The sequence below is a fragment of the Tamandua tetradactyla genome, chromosome 18 (assembly GCF_023851605.1).
Source record: "Tamandua tetradactyla isolate mTamTet1 chromosome 18, mTamTet1.pri, whole genome shotgun sequence".
Lineage (NCBI taxonomy): Eukaryota > Metazoa > Chordata > Mammalia > Pilosa > Myrmecophagidae > Tamandua > Tamandua tetradactyla.
In genome coordinates this window covers 52,201,998-52,227,714 of record NC_135344.1, presented here as the reverse complement: position 1 = coordinate 52,227,714, position 25,717 = coordinate 52,201,998, and the positions used below count along the sequence as shown (strand labels likewise).

The window sequence follows — 25,717 nt, the reverse complement described above, 5'->3', positions numbered from 1 at the left end:
TTCCTCCCTCTCTCTTTAAAAAAAAAAAAAAAAAAAAAAAAAAAAAGAGAATAAGCTGAGTGTGTCTTCCTTTTGAAGAATACAATATTTGGAGAAATGGAGTGAGAAAGATATAGATGCTTAACTCTGAGACACCACGGTCATCATGAACAGGTCTATACCTCTCCGCCAAGCTAGAGTCACAGAAGAAAAATGGGACAATAATTTGATTCCCATAGAATTCTTACTTTTTCTTTTCTCCTTGCTTTGGTTTTCTCCATCTGTACCTAATATGCTTAGGCTATTTTCTTGTATTTCCCCATGTTTTCTTGTGCCTACTTTAATTTTCCCCAAGCAAACATATTATTTTATGTCTACTTTAACTTTTCTGTGATGATTCATAGTAAAGGAAAAAAAAGAGTACTCAGAAAAGTGTCAAGGTATTAGGAATTTCTGTGAAATTTCCCTTTAACTAGGAACTTGTTGTATCATGTCAGGGAAACTTGCCTAGTTTACAAGCCATAATTTCAATGTCTCAGCACAGTTCTACAACCAGTAATGCAATTTAACTACATGGACTCTGATTAAAGAAGTAGAGGAAGTGAATTTATTGAGGTTAAAATTAAATTCTACCTTTTAATAAAATGCATTTTTTAAGTATTTACATCACACAACATACATTTACTTTATTTTGAAAAGAAAGCAAGATCAATGTAAATTATGTGAAAACTCAGTAACGAATGTTCAGGTTCCCTCTGGAATCATACTCCATCTATTAGCTTGTCTCATGGTAAACAGTTGCTCATGACGTCCAAACTTCACAGCTTCCTTCCACTATGGTAGCATTGTGCACAGGAGGTAAAGAGTTTAGACGATGTAGGTTGCAGGTGTTCCTGCCAACTTCTAGCTCCTTTTTAAATTGGCTTCTGGAGCTCTTTCTACCTTTGAGTCATCTGTTATACCATACTTCTCTGGCACCACACACGTGTTTGCTCAGCCCAGGTGCTGCTGCTGTTTGCTTTGAAGCACTCAGGAGTTCTGAGTCACCAAAGGGTATGGCCCCCACACCCTTTGCAGATACTTGTAAAGGAGCCACGGACACTGGAAGCCAGAGGCGAAGGCAGGACACCCAGCCGCTCCCATGTCGAAGAATCACGTGGAATTCAAAAGAACAGCCAAAAAAAGCAACGAGTTTATCTTAAAGGAAAATGGTTCTTACCCCTCTTTCAATTAAATTTTCAATTGTTAATTTGTGGAACTAGTACGTAAGAATCTCAGTACCACTTCTCAGACTTGCAGAGGTCTGGCTTATCTTTTTCTAGTATTCCATTTCTATTTAAATTTCTCACTGAACCAGAGCACTAGAAAATTAATCTCAGTCATTATGGGATTTTATCATCACTCTTTTCTTCTGGGGTTGAATGTAAGGTCCACCTGCTCCTGTGGGGTACCAAGGGATGCAGGGAAGAGATAGTATCTGGATCTTAGCCGACATGGTCACTGAGTCACACAGGTGGGCACTGAGTTGCTTACTCTGATCGCCGTCACCTGGGCATCCTCAGGCTGGCATCTCTAAATGCTGACTCCACGGCATGCCTGCAGAGCCAGTAGCGAACATGAAAGGACTTGTTCCATAAATGGGACCAGGACTGGGGAGCCAGAGCAAATTAGACTACAGAAAGAAAGGAGAGCATGTTGCAGACTTTCCTTGTATATTTCAAGTAGATGTTATTGTGCAACAATGACTGTCTGCCTTCTACCACCAGGGCTGCGTTACGTGGACTCTCTGCTTCCCCGGGGATGATGCTGTGCATTTAGTAGACATAATTTCTCAGCAGATATGATGCTGCCATCGTTTTGATTAATTTAGTTTTGAGCAGTCCAAGCAGGGACTTCCTGGAAATGTTCAATGGTGTTACACAGCAATTATGCTGAAAATTGAAATTTTCAGTAGAGTCTACACTCAAGAATAGACTCATTTCAGACAGCATGCTGACTGGCATAAAGATAGGAAGACAGATGATATCATTCATTTAGATAGTGCAGATCTGAACAGAGGATGAAGCATGTTTTCAGCCCGTGGTTTCAATTCTTTAGAAGATTTTCCTCAGCATTTTTTAGTATAAAAATTATAAGTAGAATTATGCCCATGTTGATAAATTTCTATCCAGAAAATACTTTCCAATTCAAATTACTCATTTCGATTTCCCAAATTCTCCCATAGCAGAGTTAAACTGTCTCCAGTTTTCTATTTTTATTTCATTAAAATATTTTAGTACGAGTATATCATTTTTGCTTATATGTTGCAATACATAATTGATTATGTATTGCTTTTTTTTTTTTTTTTTTTGACATGGGCAGGCTCCAGGAATTGAACCTGGGTCTCCAGCATGGCACGCGAGAACTCGGCCACTGAGCCACCAGTGCACTACCCAATCAATTGGCTTTTATGTCAAATTTTACCAATTATAACATTTGTACTGCAGATTTCTATGTGACCATTTCTGTGGCCAATTTTGGTAGCTCTAAACGTTGCCAAGAAGATGATAACTATTAGTATGTGCTATTACACTTTGTCAGATTTTTTTGCTTTGGTTATTTTATTTGATATCTATAACCTAATATTCATTTTGAAATTGATAAGACTGACAGCTGTATTTGCTTCTCAGTAAATTCTGAGCAAGTTCTTTCAAGTACTCTAGAATTTCCTTTCAAAAGTAAAGGACAAAGAAAGTTCTCAGGTTCAAACCTGTGAACCAAATTAAATTGTAGAGTAGAGAAGCCTGCAAATTCACTCTGGACCCCATTCGTTTAAGTTGCTGCCCTCTCAAGTTTTTTCAAGTGCAGCTAGCCATCATCTTAATACAGGAGCCAAAAAGACAGTTAGGGCTTAGATGTTTGTTGCATAAAACTAACAAAGAAAATATATATGAACCATAATTTCATTGTCAGAAAAAAATAAAAAACACGTGGTCTTTCTTCTATACAAACATAAGCTTTTGTTCTCTAGAAAGAGATTTAAAGTATAATTTCACTATGTACCTAACAAAGTTTTTGCTATGTGTACAGGCAATATTCTTTGAGCTTCACATACATCAGTACTTTTATTTCATCCCAACAACTCTAGGAGGTAGGAATTATTATTCTGTTTTTAAAATGAGGACCCTAAGGCTTAGAGAGGGGGGGAAATAGCCTTTCCAAGGTCACCCAGCTAGTAGTGGCAGCACAGGATACAAACCCAAGCTGCTTGCTCTAGAGTCCAACCCTTATAACCCAATATTTAACCAAATCAATATTGCAGGACACTTGATAACTTACCAATGTTTTGCTATTTTGCGATTACAAACAAAAATTCACTAAACACCCTTGAATCCAAATATTTATAGACATACGATGGTCACAATAAATTTCCTGGAATTGGAATTCTGGTTTTCATTATATTAAAATTTAAGACTTTTGATAGTTAATAACATTTTGAAATGCCCACCATACACAAGGGAAAAGAATAACTGCACAGCACATAGCAGCAGCTCTTTCAGTTGTATCATCTGTGACTAAATTTTGGAGGTCATAAATCCTATAATTGGCAGAACCAAGATTTGCTTATTGCTTTAACAAAAAAAAAAAACAGTAATTATTTCCCTTGACTACACTGTTCCTCCAAGTAAGCAGCCTGCATCAGTGTAGTATATTGGGAACACTCTTTAATCACAACTACTCTCTAATACCCAATTAATACTCTTTAATCACAACTACTGTTACCCAATCAAAATCCAATGCATATATCCTTAGAAAAGCTATGCCCCAAAATAGTGATCTCTCCCCATCAAAATGGTTTAATTCATATTGATAATAATAACAATTTGATAACGACCCATTCTCTAAAATACTCCCCAGTAATGCAACTAAGACATTATTGAGGACCTATTTCCATGGAGGCCTTAAGCACAATTTTGCAACATGATCACCTTGGAATAATTTACTCTGTAAATACATCTTGGGCAAGAGGCCAAGTGTTGGGGATTGAATCATGTTCCCCACAAAAGGCGTGTTCTGTTGTAACCCCTGGTCCTGTTGGTGTGAGCCCATTTGTAGTAGGACCTTAGAAGATGGTATTAGGTAGGTGTGCCCAAACTAAAGCCTTAACCCAATATGGCTGCAGGCCTTAGAAGCAAGGGAAACTGGTCATGGAAAGAGAAGCCACAGGGAGCAGCCAGAAGCTGAAAGTTAACGGAATGTGGAAGACAAAGGAGAAGCTGCCACCATGCTAACTTCCATATGAGGGAAAGGCCAAGGAACCCTAAAGATGGCTGGTCAGCTAAGCCATGAACCAATAAATATAAAACACTAAGTGAAAGTTGTTTTATTACATCCTATATCCGTGAATATTATTTTACACATTCCATTTTTGCCAAGTTTCCTTAAAAGCAAAATAACTTCTTTTAATAGCAAAATTAAAGCCTCTGCTAAAAACATTATGCCATTGAATTTTAAAAAGTTAACAACCTTTAAAAACAAATGTCATTGAATTTTTAAAAGTTAACAGCTTCTTTCCTTATAAAAAATAAGAAAAAAAATCTGTACATTTACATTAAAAATTCAAGACCATTCATTTGAAAAAAAGGAAAACGTTAACAAAAGCATTTACTTACACATTAAAATAGCCTTTCACCTTATACATATAAGGAAAGAAGAATATTAAGTGGTCAACTGGTTATATTACAATAAAAACTTTAAAAAGAAAAATTACTCAGGGCTAATAACCTGTATTTCGGGGGCAAATTAGAACAAGAAAAATGTAGAATCAATTTTAGATAGCATGTTTAATGGAAGATTTTCTCAGTGCCGAGAGCTAAGGAATAATAAGAAGGAACAATAAGGAACATTCCCTATGAAAGCCTTTTTTATTTGTTCTGCACAACCAGTTTAGGCCTGTCCTGTAAATGCCTTTAATTCAGTATGTAGTCAGCTCTTCCTCCTTTCCACACTCCAAATAAGGTGACACATGGAGAAAGGGCTGACTGGAACTTCACCAAGATTAAATGGCAGCTGCCAGTGGCCTAGGGGAAAAAGGAAAAGGCAGGGCTGGGCCAAGGAAAAACTATGAAGCACTCAATGTGGCTTTCCCTCCCACTGAAGTCCCTTTGTTGGCCCTTCTCAGCAATTCAAGCTTGTTTCTACCTTAAAACAAGCCCACTAGGGCTTACCCTCTCCCATAGTGCTCTGTGTTGCAAAATTCACTCTCTAACTTTTTCTTTCGTGTAATTGCAATTCCTATTTCTTTCATTATTTAAAAAGTCCCCATAAGAAAGCTGTCTGATAAAAATCAATTCACTCTGAAGGGCGACTGACAGCTTGCCATTGCAACCCAAGTTGCATTGTCTATATCTGAAGTATATCTAAGTTGCAATGTCTATAACATTGTCTATATCTGAAGTTGCTACAGACATTTTGGAAGAGAGATAAAAGGAGAGGGGCCCAATCAAGTGCTGGATTTCCTTGAATCACATCAATGCCACTTTAGAACAGAGCAGTGCATAAGGAAATGAAATATTTGTACTCCCTAGGGCAAATATTTAGATTAAAACCCAGGGTGTGCGGTGATGAGTTTGGGTCTTAGGGCAGACATTCCCCACTCTATCCCCTCAATAAAATTTGCCACCCACTCCCACCCACACCCCCCTTCCCCACAGCTCCCTTTATCCTCTAAAATCCCACTGAGAGAATGTGGTTATTTGGTTCTAAATATAAAAGATGTTGGTAGACAGAAGGGAGAAAGAAAATGGTGATAGCACATTTCATTTCACCAGGGATATGTTTTTAAAATACATTTTTAGTATTAGCTCCCAAGAATAACACTTTATCTCTGGAAACCTGGCCGCCAGAAAGCAGAAAGCTCTATATCTGTGACAGCTATTCTTCAGCCAGCTTCTGAATTGTGGATGCAGAAATCTTTAGATTGGCTTTAGAGCAAATTTACTGTTTCACCAAGATCCCTCTTTCCTCCCCACTGACACCAGAAAACCTTTTTCACCGTACAATGTCTGAAACATATTACACCCGTGTACATGAACGATTTCTTGATAGGCTCATTCATAATGCAGCTTACAACCAAGCATTAGAAGCTTTCTCCTTTTTAAACCTTGGGTTCTTATTATCGGAAAAACCAGACCCCAGCCTCATTATAAATTACCATCTTTTTATCGCTTTGATTGCATTTTATTTTAAGATGTCGTATTGATCAATAGCTTTGATAGCCTCAATCAAACTGTATTCCCATAGAAAATTGTCATTCCATGGGCTGGCTCAACAAAGTGTCTACAGATTCAAATGAAGACTTTGGGGAGAGGTGCCCAATTCTCCAAAGCTGAATAAAAAATCACGTTAATTTAGTCTAAATTGTTTCTCTTGTAAAATTTCTTCAAATAGTGATGCTTAAAATTTCTTGACTATTTTTAACCTATTAGAATTTTGAATACAACAATGTGATATCAACTTTATCATAATGGTAGGTATTCATTATTTTAAATTTAAAAATAAATGTTTCCTGGTGTTCTCCAAGGTCATCCAGAAGCTCTACAAGTGAGGACATTTGAAAGGCACTAAATTTAAGCACATTTTTGAAGATATTTAATCACACCTTGGTGTTACACTTCTCTGTGTCCTTTTATTTACAGCATTTTGTAATATTCATCTGCTTTCATCAAGAGTGATATATTTTATTTGAAGATGGTAATAATGGAAATGCATGCATATCCCTCATTGCTACTCATAACTGAAGTTTGCTTCTTCAGACAATATTGTCACAACCACAACCCATCTAATTGTAGAAGAGCCTAACTGCAGATGACCAATGTTGAGAGAAAATAAGACCCATGAGCACTAAACTTGCAAATGACAATATGAAATCATAGTACTCCATCAAGAGAAGAAAAGCGCTTTTTCCTCAGTATAATTGTCATTCCCGGAAAGTTATCAGTATAGTAATCCTGAAGCTCAGAAAAATATGTTAAGACTGTAGCTACAACATCAATAGAAGAGTTTTAGTATTTTCTATCAAGCAAAATTAAAAATAAGGCAATAACTGTCTATACGGTAAATACAGTTTTGGCTCTTAAAAATAAGGAAACCTAGTTATATTCCTCAATAATCCTTGTAAGCCATAAATGCACTTAAAATCATAAAAACAATACTTTTTTTTGTCTACTCTTTTCTGCCAATTTGTATTTGTGGCCACATATTTTTGAGAATTTACTAGGGTTAACAAAAGAGGTAAGACTGTTTTTTACAATCAGAAAGAAAATGAAATTCTAGTCATCATTGTCAGGAGCTACAGGCTAAGAGCTACTGATTCTTTAGAGCTAAAAATTCCAACATAATTTACCGCAATGTTTGATATAATCCTATTCCACTTAAATCTAAATTTGGAATAAGAAGAGAATTTTTAGCCCACATAGCTGTTTTATTATATTCTAATAAGCAGAGCTTAACTAACTGTTGGACTAATACTTACCCAACATATTTATTTATAAAGAAAATATCAGTATTGGGCAGCAGGTCCTTTATAGACTTTGATTTCAATATTACAGTATGAGATTTGCTAGTTGTTTATATACGCAGCAATAAAGGCAAAATCTCTTTTAACATTTTGTACATCTTGCAAAAAATTAGGAGCAAATTGCTTCCAATATGCAAATGGTAAATAGCATACTTCAAAATTTAGAAAAATCCATTTGCTAGTATATTGAACTTGAATTTCAAAATATCCCTTTGGAAATGTCCAAAATGTCTGGCAAAGACATAATTGTAGCACAGCAACATTATCTCTTTATACATGTTTCTGCTAATGCAGTAAATTTGGGTTCCAAATTATTTAAAAAGTCAAGTCCCTCTTCTTCCTGTTTTTCACTGCAGCAACCTACAGACCCAGCTGGAGAGCCTCTTCCTTCGTAGTTATACGTGAGGACATAATCTTGAGATTGCGTACAGTCTTCATTCCGTTTACACGCATGCAATTTCTGTAAATGGGAAAAATGGATTGTATTATTGGTTTAAACACAATAAAATGTATGAACATAAAATATATTTTTTTATTTACCTTTTAGGTTTAATTTTTAACCCGTGTGTCCTCTAATGGGTTCCTACATACAAAAAATGCACATGATTGGTCTCTATCACAACCATATCATAAAGTAAGTATATTTAACATTCTTAGCAATCCATACACATTAACTATTAGGCATACAAATGTCAAGTTCCAGGACATTTCAGTTATTGTTAAATGTTTATTGATAAATGTTCTAGTTAGAAGTAGGCCTAGTCCACACAATGAAGACCAGACGTGTATTGTTAGGGTTTTGAGATTGGATGTCCCACAGTCCCCATTTTGAGTCATAGCTCTGGGTTTACTAATAACTCTATGACTGAACAAGTTACTAAATATCTTTAGACCTCCCTTTTCTCACATCTAAAACGGAATACAGACAGTGACTATCTTACAGAATTATTTTGGAAATTAAACAGTGAAATAACGATGCATGAAAAACACCCTTATTATGCCCAGCACAAAGTAAACATACAGTAAATGTTAACTCATATTGCTGTCACATTTTTTTACTATTAATACGCAATACTAACACAGTTATAAAGTAAGAATTATTGCATTGGCTTGAAAATCAGAATCCCAAGAGAATCAAAACATGAGAAAATATATCGATGCACACCAAAAAAAAAAAAAAAATCAGTGAAATTCAATTTTTAAAACAATTGACACGCATGGCCCTGCAGGAACTGGGCATTCAGAATGCACAGGCCAACCATGCAGCACCATTCAGCCACTTCTGCCTCCACTGCTGTCATTGACCTGTCTGCCAACTTGTCAAACTCAGGTGTGTCCTCCTTTCCCCCCTGTGTACCCACTCCTTTTCTAAACTGCAGCTTACGTGAATGGCTTGCATTATCAAAGGTCTTTCTTCAAGATCTTTTCTAGCCTCACATGCATTTCCTGATGTGCATCCTGAAGAACACAATTAAGAACATTTCCTAAGCTTCTCTTCTCAAGCTTACACAAGTACTGACTGTCCCGTAAAGGAATGAACATTGGAATTGGACAAAAAAAGTACATATGGATATTTGATAAGTTGTAGCCATAGCACAGAATAGTGGTTGTTTGCATTCAGAGTTTCTGGCCTACTGTTTACCAGCGTCCTCTGATAAAGAGATGAAAACCTTAGTACAGACAGGGTGTTCAATCCAGTGGTTCTCTACCCTAGTTATATAGGAATCACCTAAGGAGCTTTTTTTAAAAAAAAAAAAAAAGTGCCAGACCAGCTGAATCCCAACTTTCAGGGGGGAGCACATGCAATCATATTTCTTAAAGGCATTCCAGGAAGTTTGATATGCCATTAGGTTTGAGAATCCTTTATTCAATCCCTCTTTTCATTCATATTCTTGCCTTCTTCTGATTAACATTTTATAGTTGCATGGTACTTTATATATTAAGATATTTCATATAGATCATATTACTTAATCTCAATCTTTTAATTGTACATTGATGTTTGTGTATTCACCGAGAAATGCAGATTTGATTTAGGGAGTTTCGTGATTGTGAGGAATTATAATTTTTTTCATATTCTTCTATATTAAAAGGGTTCATGAGTAAACACAAACCTAAGCATAAACCGTAACTTTTAGTGAGCAATAATGAGAAGCTTCCAATATGAAAGAATTTTAGAAAGTAAGTGAAATCTGACAGATGAAATAAAATCTCTTTTAAATTAAATAATGTAACAAACTCAAAGAGCAGGAAAAGCAATGACAGAGAGGAGACGTGGAAAACTGGTTTCTGAAAATCATACGCAATTTTAAATTTTTGATTGGTCGTCACACTTGAGCATTTACATTTTAGAATCAAAACACTGAGATGAACTCACTTCACCGAGACGAGACTGAGTGAAATTATGCCACTCCGAGTAAGTGCTTCTGCAGTTGTCCATCTCCACGTGTCCTCCCCGGCAGGAATCCAGGGTGTGATGGTGTCCTGCCCCCTGGCAGGATTCCAAAGTCTGGTGTCCTCCTTTTACCATTTCAATGGTTTCCTGCCCTCCATTTTTGACTCCTGATCCTATGGTGCCACAAAAGCCCGAGCTAGAATTGTTGACAGTCTGGGTCAAACATCCATTGGCAGAACACTGAAATAAAATAAAACTACTTGTATAGAGAGGAAAGATTCCAGGTAAATTCAAGAAAGAGAGAGAGAGATCATTTATTTGACCTTTTATTCATTCACACATTCAACAGATATTTATCAGTTTCCAACCATGTGTTTAGTCTAGAGATGCAAAGATGCATTAATACATAATCCCTGAGTAGCTTCAAGAAACTCATATTCCAATAAGGCAGAAAAAAAAAAAACAGATAACTATTAAAAAAAAAAACTGTGATTATTCTGATATGAGGTTAAGAATAGAATGCTATAGAACTACAGAGGAAAACTTTACATTTCAAACACAGAAAAGGCTCATGGAAATTTGACCATGGGCTGTAGGCACAATTATATGATGATACTGTGAACCAGGGATTGTATACTTCGGATGGTTTCTATGCTGTGTGAATATATCTCAATAAAATTGCATTAAACATAAAAATAAATAAAAGGTAAGTGGAGTAGACAGGGAAAAGTCTTAAGGACTGAAGACCAAAAGGAGTGTGAGGAAAAAGATGTTGCCCACATGAGTGTTTGGAGTCCAAGGCAAATGTGGAACTCAGGAGAACTTCAGTGGGTTGTGAACGGCAGGAGCAGAGAGTTCAAAGAGAGAGAGATGAAGCTGAAGAGGTTATAAGAGGTGAGAGGAGATACAGACACCATGCTAATAGTATTAGACTTCATGAAAATTACAGAGACCCAATGAAGGATTTTAAAAACAGTGGTGAAATATAATTTTTCACATATTTCCTAATGCTTATATGCATAAATACATTTATAAAATATCATTCTGGGCATTAATGTGGAAGACAGATACAAAGGAGACAAGTTCAGTGTCATGGAGCTCTGAGGGGGCACTGAGTTGTTCTAGGTGAGAAATGACAAGGCCCTAAGCAAAGGAAGAAGCAGTGCTCACTGAAAGAAGTGGAGAGACAATATAGAGCTTACTGGTGGCTAGATGGGTCAGAAAGTTTTCCTGTGTATTCTGCTGGGGTAACTAGGGAAATGGTACAAGTCACTGAAGTAAGGAGGAAGGACATGCTTGTGGGGGTGAGGAGGGTAAACGATTCAATTTTGTACATAGTGAGTTTGAGAACCATTCAAGAATATTAAGACATGAATATGTAAATCTGGAGCTCGGTTGAGAGGACTGGGCTGGAGACATAATTCTGGGTGTCACTACCATAGTGGTAGGTGGAGTCATGGGAACAGGGAAGGTCACCAGGGCAATCTGTGGACTAAGGGAAAAGGCTGAGGAGAAAACCACCAGAAATATCAAGTGTTAGGGGTGGATAAAGCAAATAGGACCGTGACAGGATTGATGTGGAAGGGACACTGGGATAATAGGGGGACCCAAAAAGGCATGACTCTGAAGCTTTGCAAAAAGAGGGCCATGATTAAGGGGGTGTTGGCGATCGTGTATAAAAAAATCCAAGTAGGATAAGAACTGAGTTCACATAAAGTAAGCACTCACGGGAGTCAAGTAACAGAGTGGTCATAGGTGGTCTTTGTCAGAAGAATTTCCAAGAAGTTCCGAGGGTGAAATAAAGACAGTGAAGTCAATGCACATTTTTCTTTCAAGAAATTCAGTTTCAAAGAAAAAGAGAAATGGAGGAGAACAAAGGGTCAAGGGAACGTTTTCAAATGAAAAAGGACTGATTAAATATTAATTCATAGCAACCCTCATCAGGGTCATAGGTAAAGGTTTAACGGCAACCTCATGACAGTTACTTATGTCATGGCATTGCTTATGTTATGACATAACAGTTACTTTTATGACAAGAACCTCCAATATCATCTTGTTATCAGTTTGAATATTTTAATATTTAATATGCAGAGCCTCTAACAATACTGGAAGTAAATTTACAAGTTCAGATGACTTGCTGAGCCTGAACTATACAAAAGTAACGCTTACTATCTTATTGCCTTAGCAGAAGATATCAGAAAAGGGAACTGAAAAATAACCATTTGGTGGCAGCACTATGAAACAATTCTGTTGCAGTTGCTGCTATAGCAAAATTCTATTACTACCAATAATAGTAATAAGAATAATTTCATGACTTACCAAATTCCCTTGATAGGATAACTGGTCATAATAAATATGTTTAGACATCATATTTCTAAGCTAATGAAAGAAGACTTGAAAAAAAAAACTAAAATTCAGGTTCATCCCATAGTGTTCTTGGTTACACTCTATCCTTTATTCCTACTAGCCCACCTCCTTTTGTTCCACCCCAAAATTAATTTTTGTAGGATATCAACCACTCCTCATTCATATCAGTGATTACCAGTTTTACTCCCAGTCCTGACTTTTCATCCAATCTGGAAATGCACTGAATGCCTTGTAATTTGAACTCAGGTCAAAAACTGAAGTTTATCACCTTGACTCATTGTTGTAAAATAAGTTATATTTATACTATGAAATTTTGTTATATTTTAAAAATATGTCTAAAGTTATGTTATGGCACAAATGAATAAGCCAAGCCCTTTTTAGAAAGTATTCCTAACGGAGAACAGGTGAGATATGTGGGTGTGATATGGTGAAGAGGCCAATCCATACCATCAGTTCTAGCATACCATGGCAGAGAACTAATACTAAGAATAATTCTATCACTCCATCCTCAGATATAAAATAAAAACATACTATAAGCCAAGGACCATCAAGTTTCCAAAACTATTTTCTAACTAAAGACATAATCAGAGTTCCACATATATAAGTGTCAGGCAAATGTGGGTGATGATTTTTGCATGGTGGTAGGGAGGACGTGGAAGAGAGAGAAGAGAAAACAGCAGATAAGAAATGCAACATCACTCGGAGGTATGAAAAGGGCAGGGAGGTAGATACTGTTCCTGGCTATAGCCTCTTTTGCCCTAACTCCACTTATTGTCTCTCAAAGCCAGTTAGCCAACAACCTTCACATTTCTAGCTTTAAAATGTTTCTTATTCATCCTTACCTTAATAGTCCAATAACCATTATCCTTGTAGAATTATTTCCTGTTTAATCAATAGATCTTAATGCATTATCTCCCCTATCCCTAATGCCTTTCTATTCTCTTTGACCATCCTCTTGGTTCAGCCTCACACTGCACACATCACTCTCCAGAAAAGCCTTGCCTGGCTCTCCTTTACCAAGAGAATAAATCAAAAATCCTTAGCATGGCATGTGAAAATCCAGTTCCCACTCCCCTCCTTCTATATCCTCTCGCCCCAATGCCTAACATAAGTTTCAGACCCCTATTACAATACATAATTTCTTCCATTCCAAACAAGTTATTTACAGCTTGTTAAATAATCCATAACCTGTTATCTCCTTTCCTACTCTTCAGGATATTTCCCTCCTCTTTACCTATTCACACCATTTCTTCACACTCAAAACCTTCTTATGCTTTAGGTTAATGAACAAGCTCTACCTCTTGCACAAGGCCTTCCTGTCCCATCCAGATGACTTGAGTATATTTGAACTCCAAGAGTGCTCTATATTGGTGCTAAGGGTTAACTGACAACTTCCTATTTATCTTTTCTATAAAGTAGAACACATTTCCTGTAAATAAATTGAAGCTTCTTGGAGGGGAAAACATGCCTTGTAAGTAGTGCTTCTTACAAAACAAGCACCTTAGCACGTAGTACCTAAGAGCTTCCCTAGAAATATAGAAGGAAAGAGAATGGCAGCAATTTTATTTATTCCAATTCTGTCCCCTCCTGCTTCTTCTTCTTTTTTTTTTACATTTATCTCTTTATATTTTCTTATTTTATCTTGAGAATTTTTAGCTAGGTTTTTTTTTCTATTATAAATGATCAAAGACTTAAAAAAACAATTTCTGGAAATACAAATTTTAGAGAGTCGCCAAAAGATTATTACAATAAACTTACAACCTCAAAGAATAGTTTTTGAAATCAAAGCACCAGAGAGTGAAAAAAAAGGTAATCAAAACAATGAATCTGGCTTAAGAAGTTTAACAAATACTGATAGAAAAAAAATTTATGTCTATAATACATGACCCAATTAAAAACACAAATTAATTCCTAGAATTCAAAAAAACTTCAGGAAGAAGAGTTAAAAATTATGGGAGATTCTCACAGATAAATACACATTTTTGAAAAATACTTACCACCCTGTCATCTCCAGGTGCTTCTGTATTTGATATAATTAAGTTTTGCTGAGCTAGATCTTCAGGAAAAGATTTTCCTTTTCTGGCACCAGCAACACTACATACTAAAGTTAACAATATACCTGAGTTTAAAAAAAAAAATTAGTTTAACATACATAGACTAAAGTAATCACCCTTTATTTCTTACAAATTAACGTTCACAGGAAGAAAATGAATCACTAAGCATGTTTCCCCATTAATTATTCTTGGTCTTTCTTAAGAAATGATTTAGCATAGATTTTAAAATTAGAAGGAATCATTTGTATAATTTTATTATATCTCTCTAATTCAGAGTTTGAATTCTGCTTATAATGTTAAAGTATTCACAATTTTAAATATTTTAAAGAGGTTTACTGATTTCCAAAAGGAACACATAACAAAACACATACGTCTTGCCTATATGAACAATAACAAAAGACATTTTTTCCAGAATAGACTATTTTCATGTATCTCAATCAAACCTACCTTGAAGCCTTTCTTCATCAAGATTGTGGGAGATTGAAAATATATGATAATAAAACCAACAATATTAATAACAGCTACAGCAGCAACCATTCCTTACAATGGTCTCCAAGACCCTACACTGGGGAGGGATTGGCAAACCATGGCACCAGATTTGAACTTCCACAGGGTTTTCTACAGTCTGCAAGCTAAGAATGTTTTTATATTTTTAAAATGTTGAAAAAAATCAAAGGAAGAATAGTAGCTCAAGATGTGAAAAGTATATAAAATTCAAATCTCAGTGTCCATAAAGTTTTATTGGACACAGCCATACCCACCATTTACATAACTATGCTGCTTTCTCCCTACAAGGACAGAGTTGGTCAGATATAATTGAGAACACCTGGTCTGCAAAGCTTAAAATATTAACTATCTGGTTCTTTGCCAAAAAAATGTGCAGATGTCTGCCTGCTCTATGTGACCCCTTGTGATCTTTCTGGTTCCATTTCCTAATCCTGTCCCTATCATCCACTCCCTCTAGCCGCACTGAGCTCCCTGTCATTCCTTGGTCCCCCAAATACCTTCCACAAGGCTTTTGCACTGGCTGGCCCCTCTGACCGAAAGCTCTTCCCTCAGGGAGTCCAGATGCATGACTCTCATCTCTTCTAAAAATTAGCAAAGATCATCTTTTCAGTCAGGGCTTCCTAATTAAATGTTGAAAATAGCACCAAACCAGCACCAACCTCTTCCCTCTCACCTTCCCTCTGCACCTTACAACAACTGCTGCTCCAAAATATTTTGCTCTAGTGTGTGTTGTGTTTGCCTAAATATCAGTTAACCTACTTACTAGTTTACTACTACAAAGGCAGAGTCGTCTATTTGTTTACAAATGAATTCTAAGCTTAGCTTTTGGCATATAGTAGGCAGTCAATATATATTTCTTTTGTTGAGTTGATGAATTACAATGAACATTTATTAGAAGCTCACACTATTCTAAGGATGTCACATGTATGAACTCGTTTCATACTTCGTGCTACCCCATAAAGCAGGCTACCATAATTATCCACATTTACAGATGAAAAACCTGAAGCACAGTTCAGTAAGTTGCCCTGCATCATATGGTGTGCAAGAGACCAAGCTAGGGTGCACATCCAAAAGGCCAAGCTCCAGAGTCTAGGCTCTTAACCACTACTCTTATCAGAGAACAAATTAGAAACAACTAATCTAGCCTGGAGGATTGGATGGAAATACATAGATAAGGAAAACAAACGTGTATTCTTGAGAACAACACAACTGGCATGAAGGTTAACAGAACTCAAAACTGGAAAGACATCCAAGAAAAGATATAGCTACAATCTGAACATCTCCCATATATGTGACTGAATGGTGAGCAGAAGGCTCATTCAGCCCTACAAGGAGTAGCACGGGGACCAAGAAATAAAACTATACAATTGACTTGGTTCAATCTCAGGAATTTTCAGCAGTTCCAAGTACACAATCTTTTATCTCCAGAAGGATCTAGTTTTCTCTCAGAAAATGTTCAATCAAAATTCAGATAATAATACAAAAGGAATTTTGTAAATGGAACTCAAATCTAATGGATGACTGGACAAGATTAATTTTATTCTATGTTTTAACTTCAAGTAAGTAAAGGGACTTACACAAGAGTAATGCTGTACCCAGTAATATTGCAAGGATCGCCCACTTTCCAAGTCTTATTTCTCCAATGGTCCTTGAAGCTGGCATACATTTACTTGGATGAGCACAATCACACAGAGTAACATTCAGGGTTTTTGTAGCAGATAGACCTGCTCTATCTTTCACAGTTATAGGAACCTCATATACTTTAAATTCTGCATTTTTCCGATATGAAAGACGGGCAGCTGTATCTGAAAGAAAATTTTAAAATGTTATTTTTCATGATCTTTATTCCCCCTTAGCATGTGTTTCACCACATTTGTTTTAAAGGTAGTCTTCTCAAAGAACTATCTGCCACTTGGAAATGAATAAAATGAAGAACTACCTTCAACATTTTCAAGCACTAATATTATTTTACATGGGTTGTCTTCTCTAATTTTTCTTTTTTAGAAGAGAGACAAAAATAATTTGAAATGGTCTTTAGGATCATACTGTGTCTATGGTTGGATCCCCCTATTCCCTCTCCCTCCCCAAGACCGTTAAGCTGAGTCTATCCTCAGCCTTAGTCACGTTTCATTCACTGATAGTAGTTTAGCAGCCTCTGGTTTTCCCTGCCATGCAAGGAAATTTCATCAGTTTCACTTTTGTAAGACATAATAAATCTGGACGTGGGACTGCCTTACTTGTACACTCCCAGTGTACACCTGCTGACACCTACAGATTGACAAAGGTCAATCTTCTAGGCCTGTCCCATAAAGCCATTTGCAACTGGATTCCACCTTCCTTGCACCAAACTCCTGGTATTCCTGCTAAAACTTTTAGTTCTAACAATAGATCTACTTGTTCCTGTAGTATAATTCTTCTTTTACGTTAGGAATGTATCATCTACTGATTGAACAAATATTTATTAAACAATTAGTACCTGCTAAGCAGTGGGTGAGGTGCAAAGACAGTGGTAAACAGGAGGTAATAATACAACATGAGAAGGGATGGCATCACAAAAGTCCAGCTGCATGAAAGAGCGTGGCACAACTATAAATCAGTAGAGTGAGGTGTGGCTAAAATATGTACTAAAATATATACTACCATCCCAAGTCCCAGCTCCCCAGAAACCACTATCACAGGAGTTTGCACCTGAAGGTTCAATTTCCCACCTGTGGTGGTTTGGGACTGTATGTAATCCAGAAAAATATGTTCTTAAACTTAATCCATTCCTGTGAGTGTGAACCTATTGTAAGTAGGGCCTTTTGATGAGGTTACTTCAGTTAAGGTGGGACCCAACCCATTCATGGTGGACCTTAATCCTATTTACTGGAATCCTTTATAAGTGGAATGAAATTCAGACAGATAGAGAGCCAGAGAAAGCAGAGGTTGAGTATCACTGGAACCTGGAAGCGAAGGGAGAGGTCAGGAGAGAACACCATGTGTACTGCCTTGTGACAAAGGAGCAAAGGACCAAGGATCACTGGCAACCAGCCCTAGAATGCCAGCCTTCGGGGAGAAAGCATCCATTTGATGATACCTTGATTTGGATTCCTCTTAGCCTCAAAACTGTGAGCCAATAAATGCCCATTGTTTAAGCTAACCAACTGCATGGTATTTGCTTGAGCAGCCAAGGAAACTAAAACAGCACCTTCCCGGGACACTGCAGAATGCTTATCCCATACATCCAAATCCCTCACTTACAGAGTCTGCTAACCAAACAATTTAAACTGCACACTTTCCTCTTCACTTCACTGGAGTTACTAAAATAACAAATATGCCTCAGGGATAAGCTGCCCAATATACATATATTTTTTGTAGGTGCCTGGTCCAGGAATCTGAATCCGGGCCTCCCGCATGGAAGGCGAGCATTCTACCACTGCACCGCCCATGCACCCTGCCCAATACATTTTTTATTTATTTATTTATTTTCTGCCCAATACTTTTACAAAGCTTCTTCTGTGGTTGATGTAAATGTTCATTTTGCCTTCATAAAAATTGTATCTTTTATTTTTTAGCACATTCCCATGCAATATTTGTAAAAGGTTAAGCTAGCCTTCTAAAATGTGTTCATTTAGAGTAATATAAAATGTGTTCTGTGAGTAATAAAAAGAACTGTTGCTGCTGATACCAGAATTATTAAATAATAATAAATGCCTGAATGGCCAAATCTCTTATCTCCTTGGGTTCCTTCTGATGCAGACATTAATGAGAAGTAAAGTGGCTACACAAAGATAGTCTATCCCTGGCTAAACATTCAAACCACCTAAGGAGATTTTACTTTATACTTTGTGTAAGTAAACAACTAGACTCAGTCTCTAATTATTCTTATTATTGTATGATAATAATTTACATAATATTTCAGAATATATAAATCATTATTTTTGATGAAATACCATTAACTTTGGCGACAGTCCATATTCTATTGATTTCTGGAGAAGGGTTTGCCAAGCTGAAATGAAATGGAGGGCCATTCATAGATTCATCAGGATCAACAGCAGAAATTTCAGTAGATGCCATCTTTGGTGTGCAAATTATTAGATCATTTTGAAGTATTTTTGGTGCATTATCATTTACATCTTCAATGCTAACTGCAAGTGTTCCAGTACATGATCTACCAACTAGAAATAAAAAGGGTTTATTATAATTTTAAAGTGACTTTATACTTTATTAAGAAAAATATCAATCAGATTCCGTATATGATACATGGCCATTTCAAAACTAAGCTCTGATTATTAGAGAATATGGTAAATAAGATAAGTGGATAAATGAATTCTGTGAGTAATACAAAAGGATTATTGCTGCCGATATCAGAACTATTTAATAATAACAAATGTCTGAATGTCCAATTCTTTTATCTCTTTGGGTTCCTTCTGATGCAGACATTAATGAGAAGTAAAGTGGCTACGCAAAGGTATTCTATCCCTGGCTAAATATTCAAACCACCTACGGAGATTTAAAAAAAATTTTTTTTGAATGATGCTCAGGCTCCATCCAAAGGGTCTGAGCCACTTATTCTAAGGCAGTGGCTAGACATGGGTATTTCCTAAAGCTCCCCAGACGATTTTACTATTAAGCCAGGGCTGAGAAACACTGGGTTATTTTAAGGAACAAAATTCAAGGGAAGAATTATGTCTACACTAATAATCAGTGGGACTAGGTAAAGGGTCAGTTTCAAGTGACACAAAGAGATCTTCCAGAGACCATTTGATCCAGTCTTAGACTTAAATTTCACCTAAGTCCTTTAACATCTAAAGATCTGTAAGTACAAGAATATGTCAGACACGTCTCCTTGTCCCCAAGCAGCTTCACCTTGCCAGATGAATAAGAGAAATACAGAGTCTTTAAACTAATTTCAAGGAACCCCATATACTTATCTACTGCACAAGACTAATCATGAATAAGTGAAAAACACAGATTAAAGTGATTTCAAAGACAAAAAAAGTAAGATTACCAATTAATCATGCTAATAGAAGTTAGCTTTTAAGCATTAAATGACCTTGTTCCCCTTCCTTCTTCACTTGCACTGCATTTCATACTATTGCTATTTGGTTTTAGAATAGTTATTTTGTTAAGTACTGGGTTGATTTGTATTTTCCTCACTTGATTTTAAGGGGGGTGGGTGTAGAGGCTGAACTATTAAATTCTAATTCATAGTGGGTCATTTGATGCCAGGGCATCAAAGTAGCTGGGTCTTGGTTTATCCATTTAAAAAAAAAAAGAACAGGAATAAGTTAGGAGATATCCAAATATGGCTCTAATTTTCTATTCTTTCTTCTTTCTATTTTAAAATGTGAATTTTGGAAGCACTTGAAATAAAAAAATTAATATTCGATAATTATTTAAATTAAATGTTTGCTTCCATTCATCTAAAAGGTGAACAATGTAAGCAACCTCATTATTCAAACATGATGAGGAATCCAAATATTGCTAATTTTAGACAAGAAAATACAAACTAAACAACTTCACAGTATTTAATAATATGAAAATGGAGACAGACTTCAGAAATAAGAATAGTTTTATACGAAATAGAGCCAAGTGTTTGAAAAGAAAAGGAACTTATGATAAGTCACTCACACTCACAAATGCTTTTCAACTAAGAGATAAACAGGTAAATATGCTACATGACAGACATTTTCTTGAAGAGAGAATGTCATGTATTGAAACAATTCTGGACTCAGTCGTCTATCACTTAACCTCTCTGGTTTTAACATGCATTTTTCTTAAAATGGGAGCAACACCTTGTGAGGTTATTGTGAAATTCAAGACAGAAAATGTGTAAAGATAAGTGAAAACACAATACAAGTATAGGATACTGTTACTGGCTAACAATTACATTTTGCAATACAAGAAATCAAAATATGACCATTTATTCTTAGAAAAATAATTGTGTCATTAGGAAGAAAGGAACAATGTAGACAAAGTTATATTACCAATAATCAAGCCCTATCAGGATATCCTAAGAAGTAAATATTAATCCTATTTTATCCAAAAGGCATTTCTTCTTAAAGAAAGTAGCTCACTCTGCATTGAAGTTTATCCTCCAATTCCTTTATGAAATATCAAATTTTTTTTTTACCTTGGTCTATTGCCAGAACCGTAACATTATATGAGCTGCTTTGAGGAGCTGCTGCTTCCCTGTCCAGGATTTTGGAAGTCTTGACTGACCCTGAATTTTCATCAATGGTGATCCACCCTTTAGGATCATGTAATTTTTTATACCTGATAATAAAAGAGAAAAATAGTCCTTAGCATTAGAAAATGTATTAAGTGTCCAAATTATTATGAAAGTATTAATTTGTACTTATCGATTTCTGTGTACCTTAAACCACTGCTACTTTTGGTGTCCGGGTCATATGCATTATAGTTGTTAATCTTTGTCCCCACCAATGTATTTTCTTTGATCCACATGTGCTGGACGGAAGGGCTGCAGTCTGGCCCTTCATCCTGATCCTTTACGTAAACTGTAACCAACGCTCTGTTCATGGTTATTAAACCAGTTGCAACATCGCGAGTAAACGGAGCTTCATTGCATACTCCAATTTCCAGGATCACTTGTTGGTTTTCTTCATAATTCAGTGGCTTTAGAGTCAAGCATACGAAGATAAGAATCAATGGAAAATACATCTGGTATTTCAAATAACCAAGTGAACTTCTGTTGATATGAACAAGACTGCATAAATTCTATGTTCGTATTTTGCCAACGTTAAGCTTTTATCCCTCGCTAAAGTGAAAGGTGACCCTGTACTAAACCTTTAACAACAATGGTCCAGACGCCGCTGGTGGTTTTATGGAGCTGTGGAGAAACAAAAAGTTCCTGGACTATTAACATAAAATATCCTCAACCTGGAAATAAGGCAAAACTTTGATCCATGCTCAGCTACAAAATTTTAATGAAAGTTGGATTTTTGACAACTTGATAATTATATTTTAACATTATTGTTTCTGTGTTTCTCTGTCCTGAGTACAGTCTCCTACCCAATTAAATTCTCCAGTGAAAACACAGAAGCGCTAGAGAAATATGATGTGCTTAGTGATAATCATCATCAAATACAGAGTGCTGCTCTAAGCAGTGATGATAACTCACTGAGGCCTCCTACGTTTTTGAGCTTGGCACTACTATTATCACAACCTCCGATTTATAAAGTAGGGCTCAAGCAGAGAAAGGTAAACCAATGTTCCCAAGCCCAAACCATATGAGTTGGTATTTGAAACTAGGTAGTGTGGCCTAAGTTCATTTCCTTAGCCACCATATTCCTTCTACTATACTAGGCTGGCTAACTGGCTCACCAGACTCTAAAAAATTTACAAATAAATCTGGATAATTATAGAATTTTAAGACAGCAAATCGAGCAAACCCCATAAAGCACTATTTTGCTTTGTCCTATAAGTTCAAACACTTTGATTCTTTCTCTTATGAAAACAATTAAGCACTTTCTGAACATTGGACACATTCAAAACTGAAGAGTAAAACCTAGGTTTTAAACTCTTCCTCACATTCAGTATTATCAGGCTGAGATGCTCATCCATGAGACTAGTGAGAAGTCAAGAGAATTTCTCAATTTTCGAATCCACAAAAAGTATGTGAATCTCTTCTTACGTTTTCAGGAATATCGCAGAAACCAGAGTCAAGAGGGGAAAAAAATATTAATATCTATTTATTTGATGTTGTTGAGTGCTGTCTCACAAATTATATATTGGTGTGATCATGCAGAGAGTCAGAGTATCTGTTTGAAATGAGAAATGGATGGAAATTTAGGAACAGCTGCTGCACTAAAGACGGTGCAGTTATTTGTTCAAAAGCCACTTGCTAAAGCCAAATATTCTCTGCGCAATTTTCAAAAGTTTAGGCTGGATAGTTCCTTCATGGTTTTAAACTCTGCAAGAGTAGAAACCTGGTATATGAAATCTCATTGATTAATGAAGGAATGTGGACTACTACTTCAGTATACCTTTGTGTTTCATCTCTTAAAAAAGAATGGAAATTAACAACTTTCTAGAAAATGTATTGCTGTGGAGATGGAACTGAAAACCTTCCATACTGAAAATGACCAGGAACATCATCATCTTCAATCAAGGCCAAACACCCGCTGCTGCTAATGAAAAGGAAAGGAAACACTGAGACTGAAGGACTCATCTGAAGGAGTCATCCAACAGCTGTATCAGCGCATGCTCTATGATTACAGAGAAGTTATTTATTATAGAAAAGTATAACACTAGTCCCAAGAATATGGTATAAGTATTAGAATTATAAGAATTATATCCTATAGTTTACTTGCTTTCACTTTCAGTATTATATTTGAGTAGCCTGGGAGGCAGAGAGGATTATTCCCATTTTACAGATAACAGAGAGGCTATTCTAAGATCATACACCTATATACAGCTATTAAACATAATGTCTAAGAGCACATGCTAGAAATCAAAATTCTTGCTTTAAATCCTGTCTCCACTACATCCTAGCTGCGGGATTTTGGGCAAGCCTCTTAATCTCTCTAAGGCTAAGTTTTCTCTGTCCAATGAGGATAATGAGTCCTTATCTCACTAGCATTTAACATAGCAAAAAAGTGCTTTACACTGTAGCACAATGATCTCTCAAGCTGCCACACAGACAAGTGGAGGGAATCACTGACACAAAAATTGGAGACACCAAATAACAAGACAATGTTTAGAAAAAGCTTTGTTTAGCTAAAAGAAGTACACATGAACAATTCTTGCTTTAACTTATTATTTCACATTTAAGATATAAAGGAATCAATAAAGGGCACCCCTATCCTGAGTTTAATTCTAACAAGGAAGAAATCAAGAATTGGAAAGAGAAACATGCTCTTAGAGAAAACAGGATTGTTTTTGCTTGCAGAAAAGCAAGAACTGAATTAATTATAAGTTCAATAAGAGAAGACCACCTTGGGGATCTAGAGTCATGGCTGTATCAAGCCAAGTCAACCAGAAGGAGAATTAAGGGAACTTGACGCATAGAGACCAAGTCGGAAGTAGAGAACCACTGGAGATTACGAGAAAGGAAGGGCTCTAGGTAAGGGTGATCAGGCCGACCTGGGTTTGACCCCTGCCTTTATCACCTACTAGTTGTGTGACCTGGGGAAAGTCACTTCATTTTTCTGACTCAGTCTCTTCATCTGAAAATGGAAATAATGATAGCAGCAACCATATGGTTGTTTTTAATACATTGGTTTTTATACTGTTTTAGAACATGGGAAAAGAAGAAAAATAAATTTTTTTTAGGCCACAACATAAAATTGATAGTAAAAATTCAGCAGAGATTGTACACAGTCAACCAATTAACTTGTATGGTTGTTTCAACTGATTCTTTGGATGGTCTTTGCATCCAAGGGTGATTGTACAAAAAAACAAATATACATAAATCATTAGCTTTCATGTATTCAAACAACAATCAGTTAGAAAATATAATAAAAGGGCTCATTTAAATAGTAAATGAAAGGTCTATGAATAAACTTACTATGGAACATACATTATATAAATGAAAAAAATTTTAAATACTTGGAAAAAAAGAAATAGCATGTTACACTCTTCAACAGAAACATTTAATATAAGAAAAACACTCATTCTCCCCAACTTCATCTACAAATTTCAAATGAACCAAACAAAATCATGGAAAATACTTTTTAACTTAAAAGCTCATTCGAAAGCTCATATGGTAAACAAACCAGCAAGCTACCCATCAAAACAAAATCCCAAAGTAATCATAGTACCAGGTAAGGTTTCAGGGTGAAACAACACAAAGTCTAAAACATATATTAAACATTTTATATTCTTATAGAGCAGAAATAATGAAATAGTGCATATTTGCTTATTAATAAATAGTAAATCAATGGAACAAAAGGAAATGTCAAGAATATACTCAAATGCTTATCTAACTTGTGATGTAACAAAGGGAATATCTCAAATCTGTACAGGAAAATATGTTACTCAATGAATTGTGTTGGCACAAAGAGAAAAAACTAAATTGCCTTCATACTCTATACTTTTCACTACGATAAATCCCAAATGGATCAAAGGTTTAAATGAATAAACCTTTAAATGCATAATGAACCCATAATAAACTACATGAAATTCTGAGTGCATTCTTTTATAATAGCAATCTCCTTATCATGACACAATCTCCATAACCATAAAAGAGAACAATTGGTGTATTTTGCCTTTGACCACGCAATCCACACCTCCTGCTACTCCCTCCAAAAATAAAACTTGGAAAGTCAAAAAACACCACAGCCTGACTTCAAAACAATAAAAACTCCTATACATACATAAGAACAACAAAACACAGAAAATAGCTAAAGGATATGATCAAACAGCTAAATAAAGAACTTTAAATACATAAAAATATGTTGTCTCTTAGTAATAAGATAAATGCTCAATTATACTGAAATTCTTTTTTTTACTATTAGGTCAAATATCAAAATTTGACAATAACATGTTGGCAAGAATTTGGAGAGTAGGCACGGAGACGCATTTCTGGTGAGAACGTAAACAGGCATCACCTTTATGGAAGACAATAGGCAATAAATGTTACATTAAAGAAAAAGCCATATCCTTGACCAAGCAATTCTACTTCTAAAAATTTATCCTATATTAAAATTGCACATTGTATAATTATATACAACATGGTTATTCATTGTAGCCTATTCTGACATAAAAAAAGATTAGAATTTACATTTTAAATTTCCACTTATACGATACTAGTTTAAAAATATTTTATATCCATACCATGGATTTTACACAGCTGTAAAAAATTAGTAAATTACTTCTGTACTAATATGTAATGACTTCAGAGGTTAAATTTTTGAA

The 25,717-nt window shown here is 35.8% G+C and overlaps 1 protein-coding gene across 2 annotated transcripts in view; it reads right to left on the bottom strand.

Moving 5' to 3' along the window:
* Positions 1–4,327: 4,327 nt before the first annotated feature.
* Positions 4,328–25,717, bottom strand: part of DSC3 (desmocollin 3) — a 48,478-nt gene continuing 27,088 nt past the window's right edge. The window contains exons 10-17 of one of the 2 annotated variants that reach the window (XM_077135727.1): positions 21,216–21,475; positions 20,973–21,115; positions 18,790–19,014; positions 16,435–16,662; positions 14,294–14,415; positions 9,912–10,169; positions 8,078–8,120; positions 7,887–7,997 (exon numbers count right to left, since the gene is read on the bottom strand). In XM_077135727.1, coding sequence (XP_076991842.1) covers positions 8,094–8,120; positions 9,912–10,169; positions 14,294–14,415; positions 16,435–16,662; positions 18,790–19,014; positions 20,973–21,115; positions 21,216–21,475 — 1,263 coding nt within the window. In that variant the 3' untranslated portion in view covers positions 7,887–7,997; positions 8,078–8,093. Of the gene's footprint in view, positions 7,998–8,077; positions 8,121–9,911; positions 10,170–14,293; positions 14,416–16,434; positions 16,663–18,789; positions 19,015–20,972; positions 21,116–21,215; positions 21,476–25,717 lie in introns of both variants that reach the window. The other variant, XM_077135726.1, reaches the window with a different exon arrangement.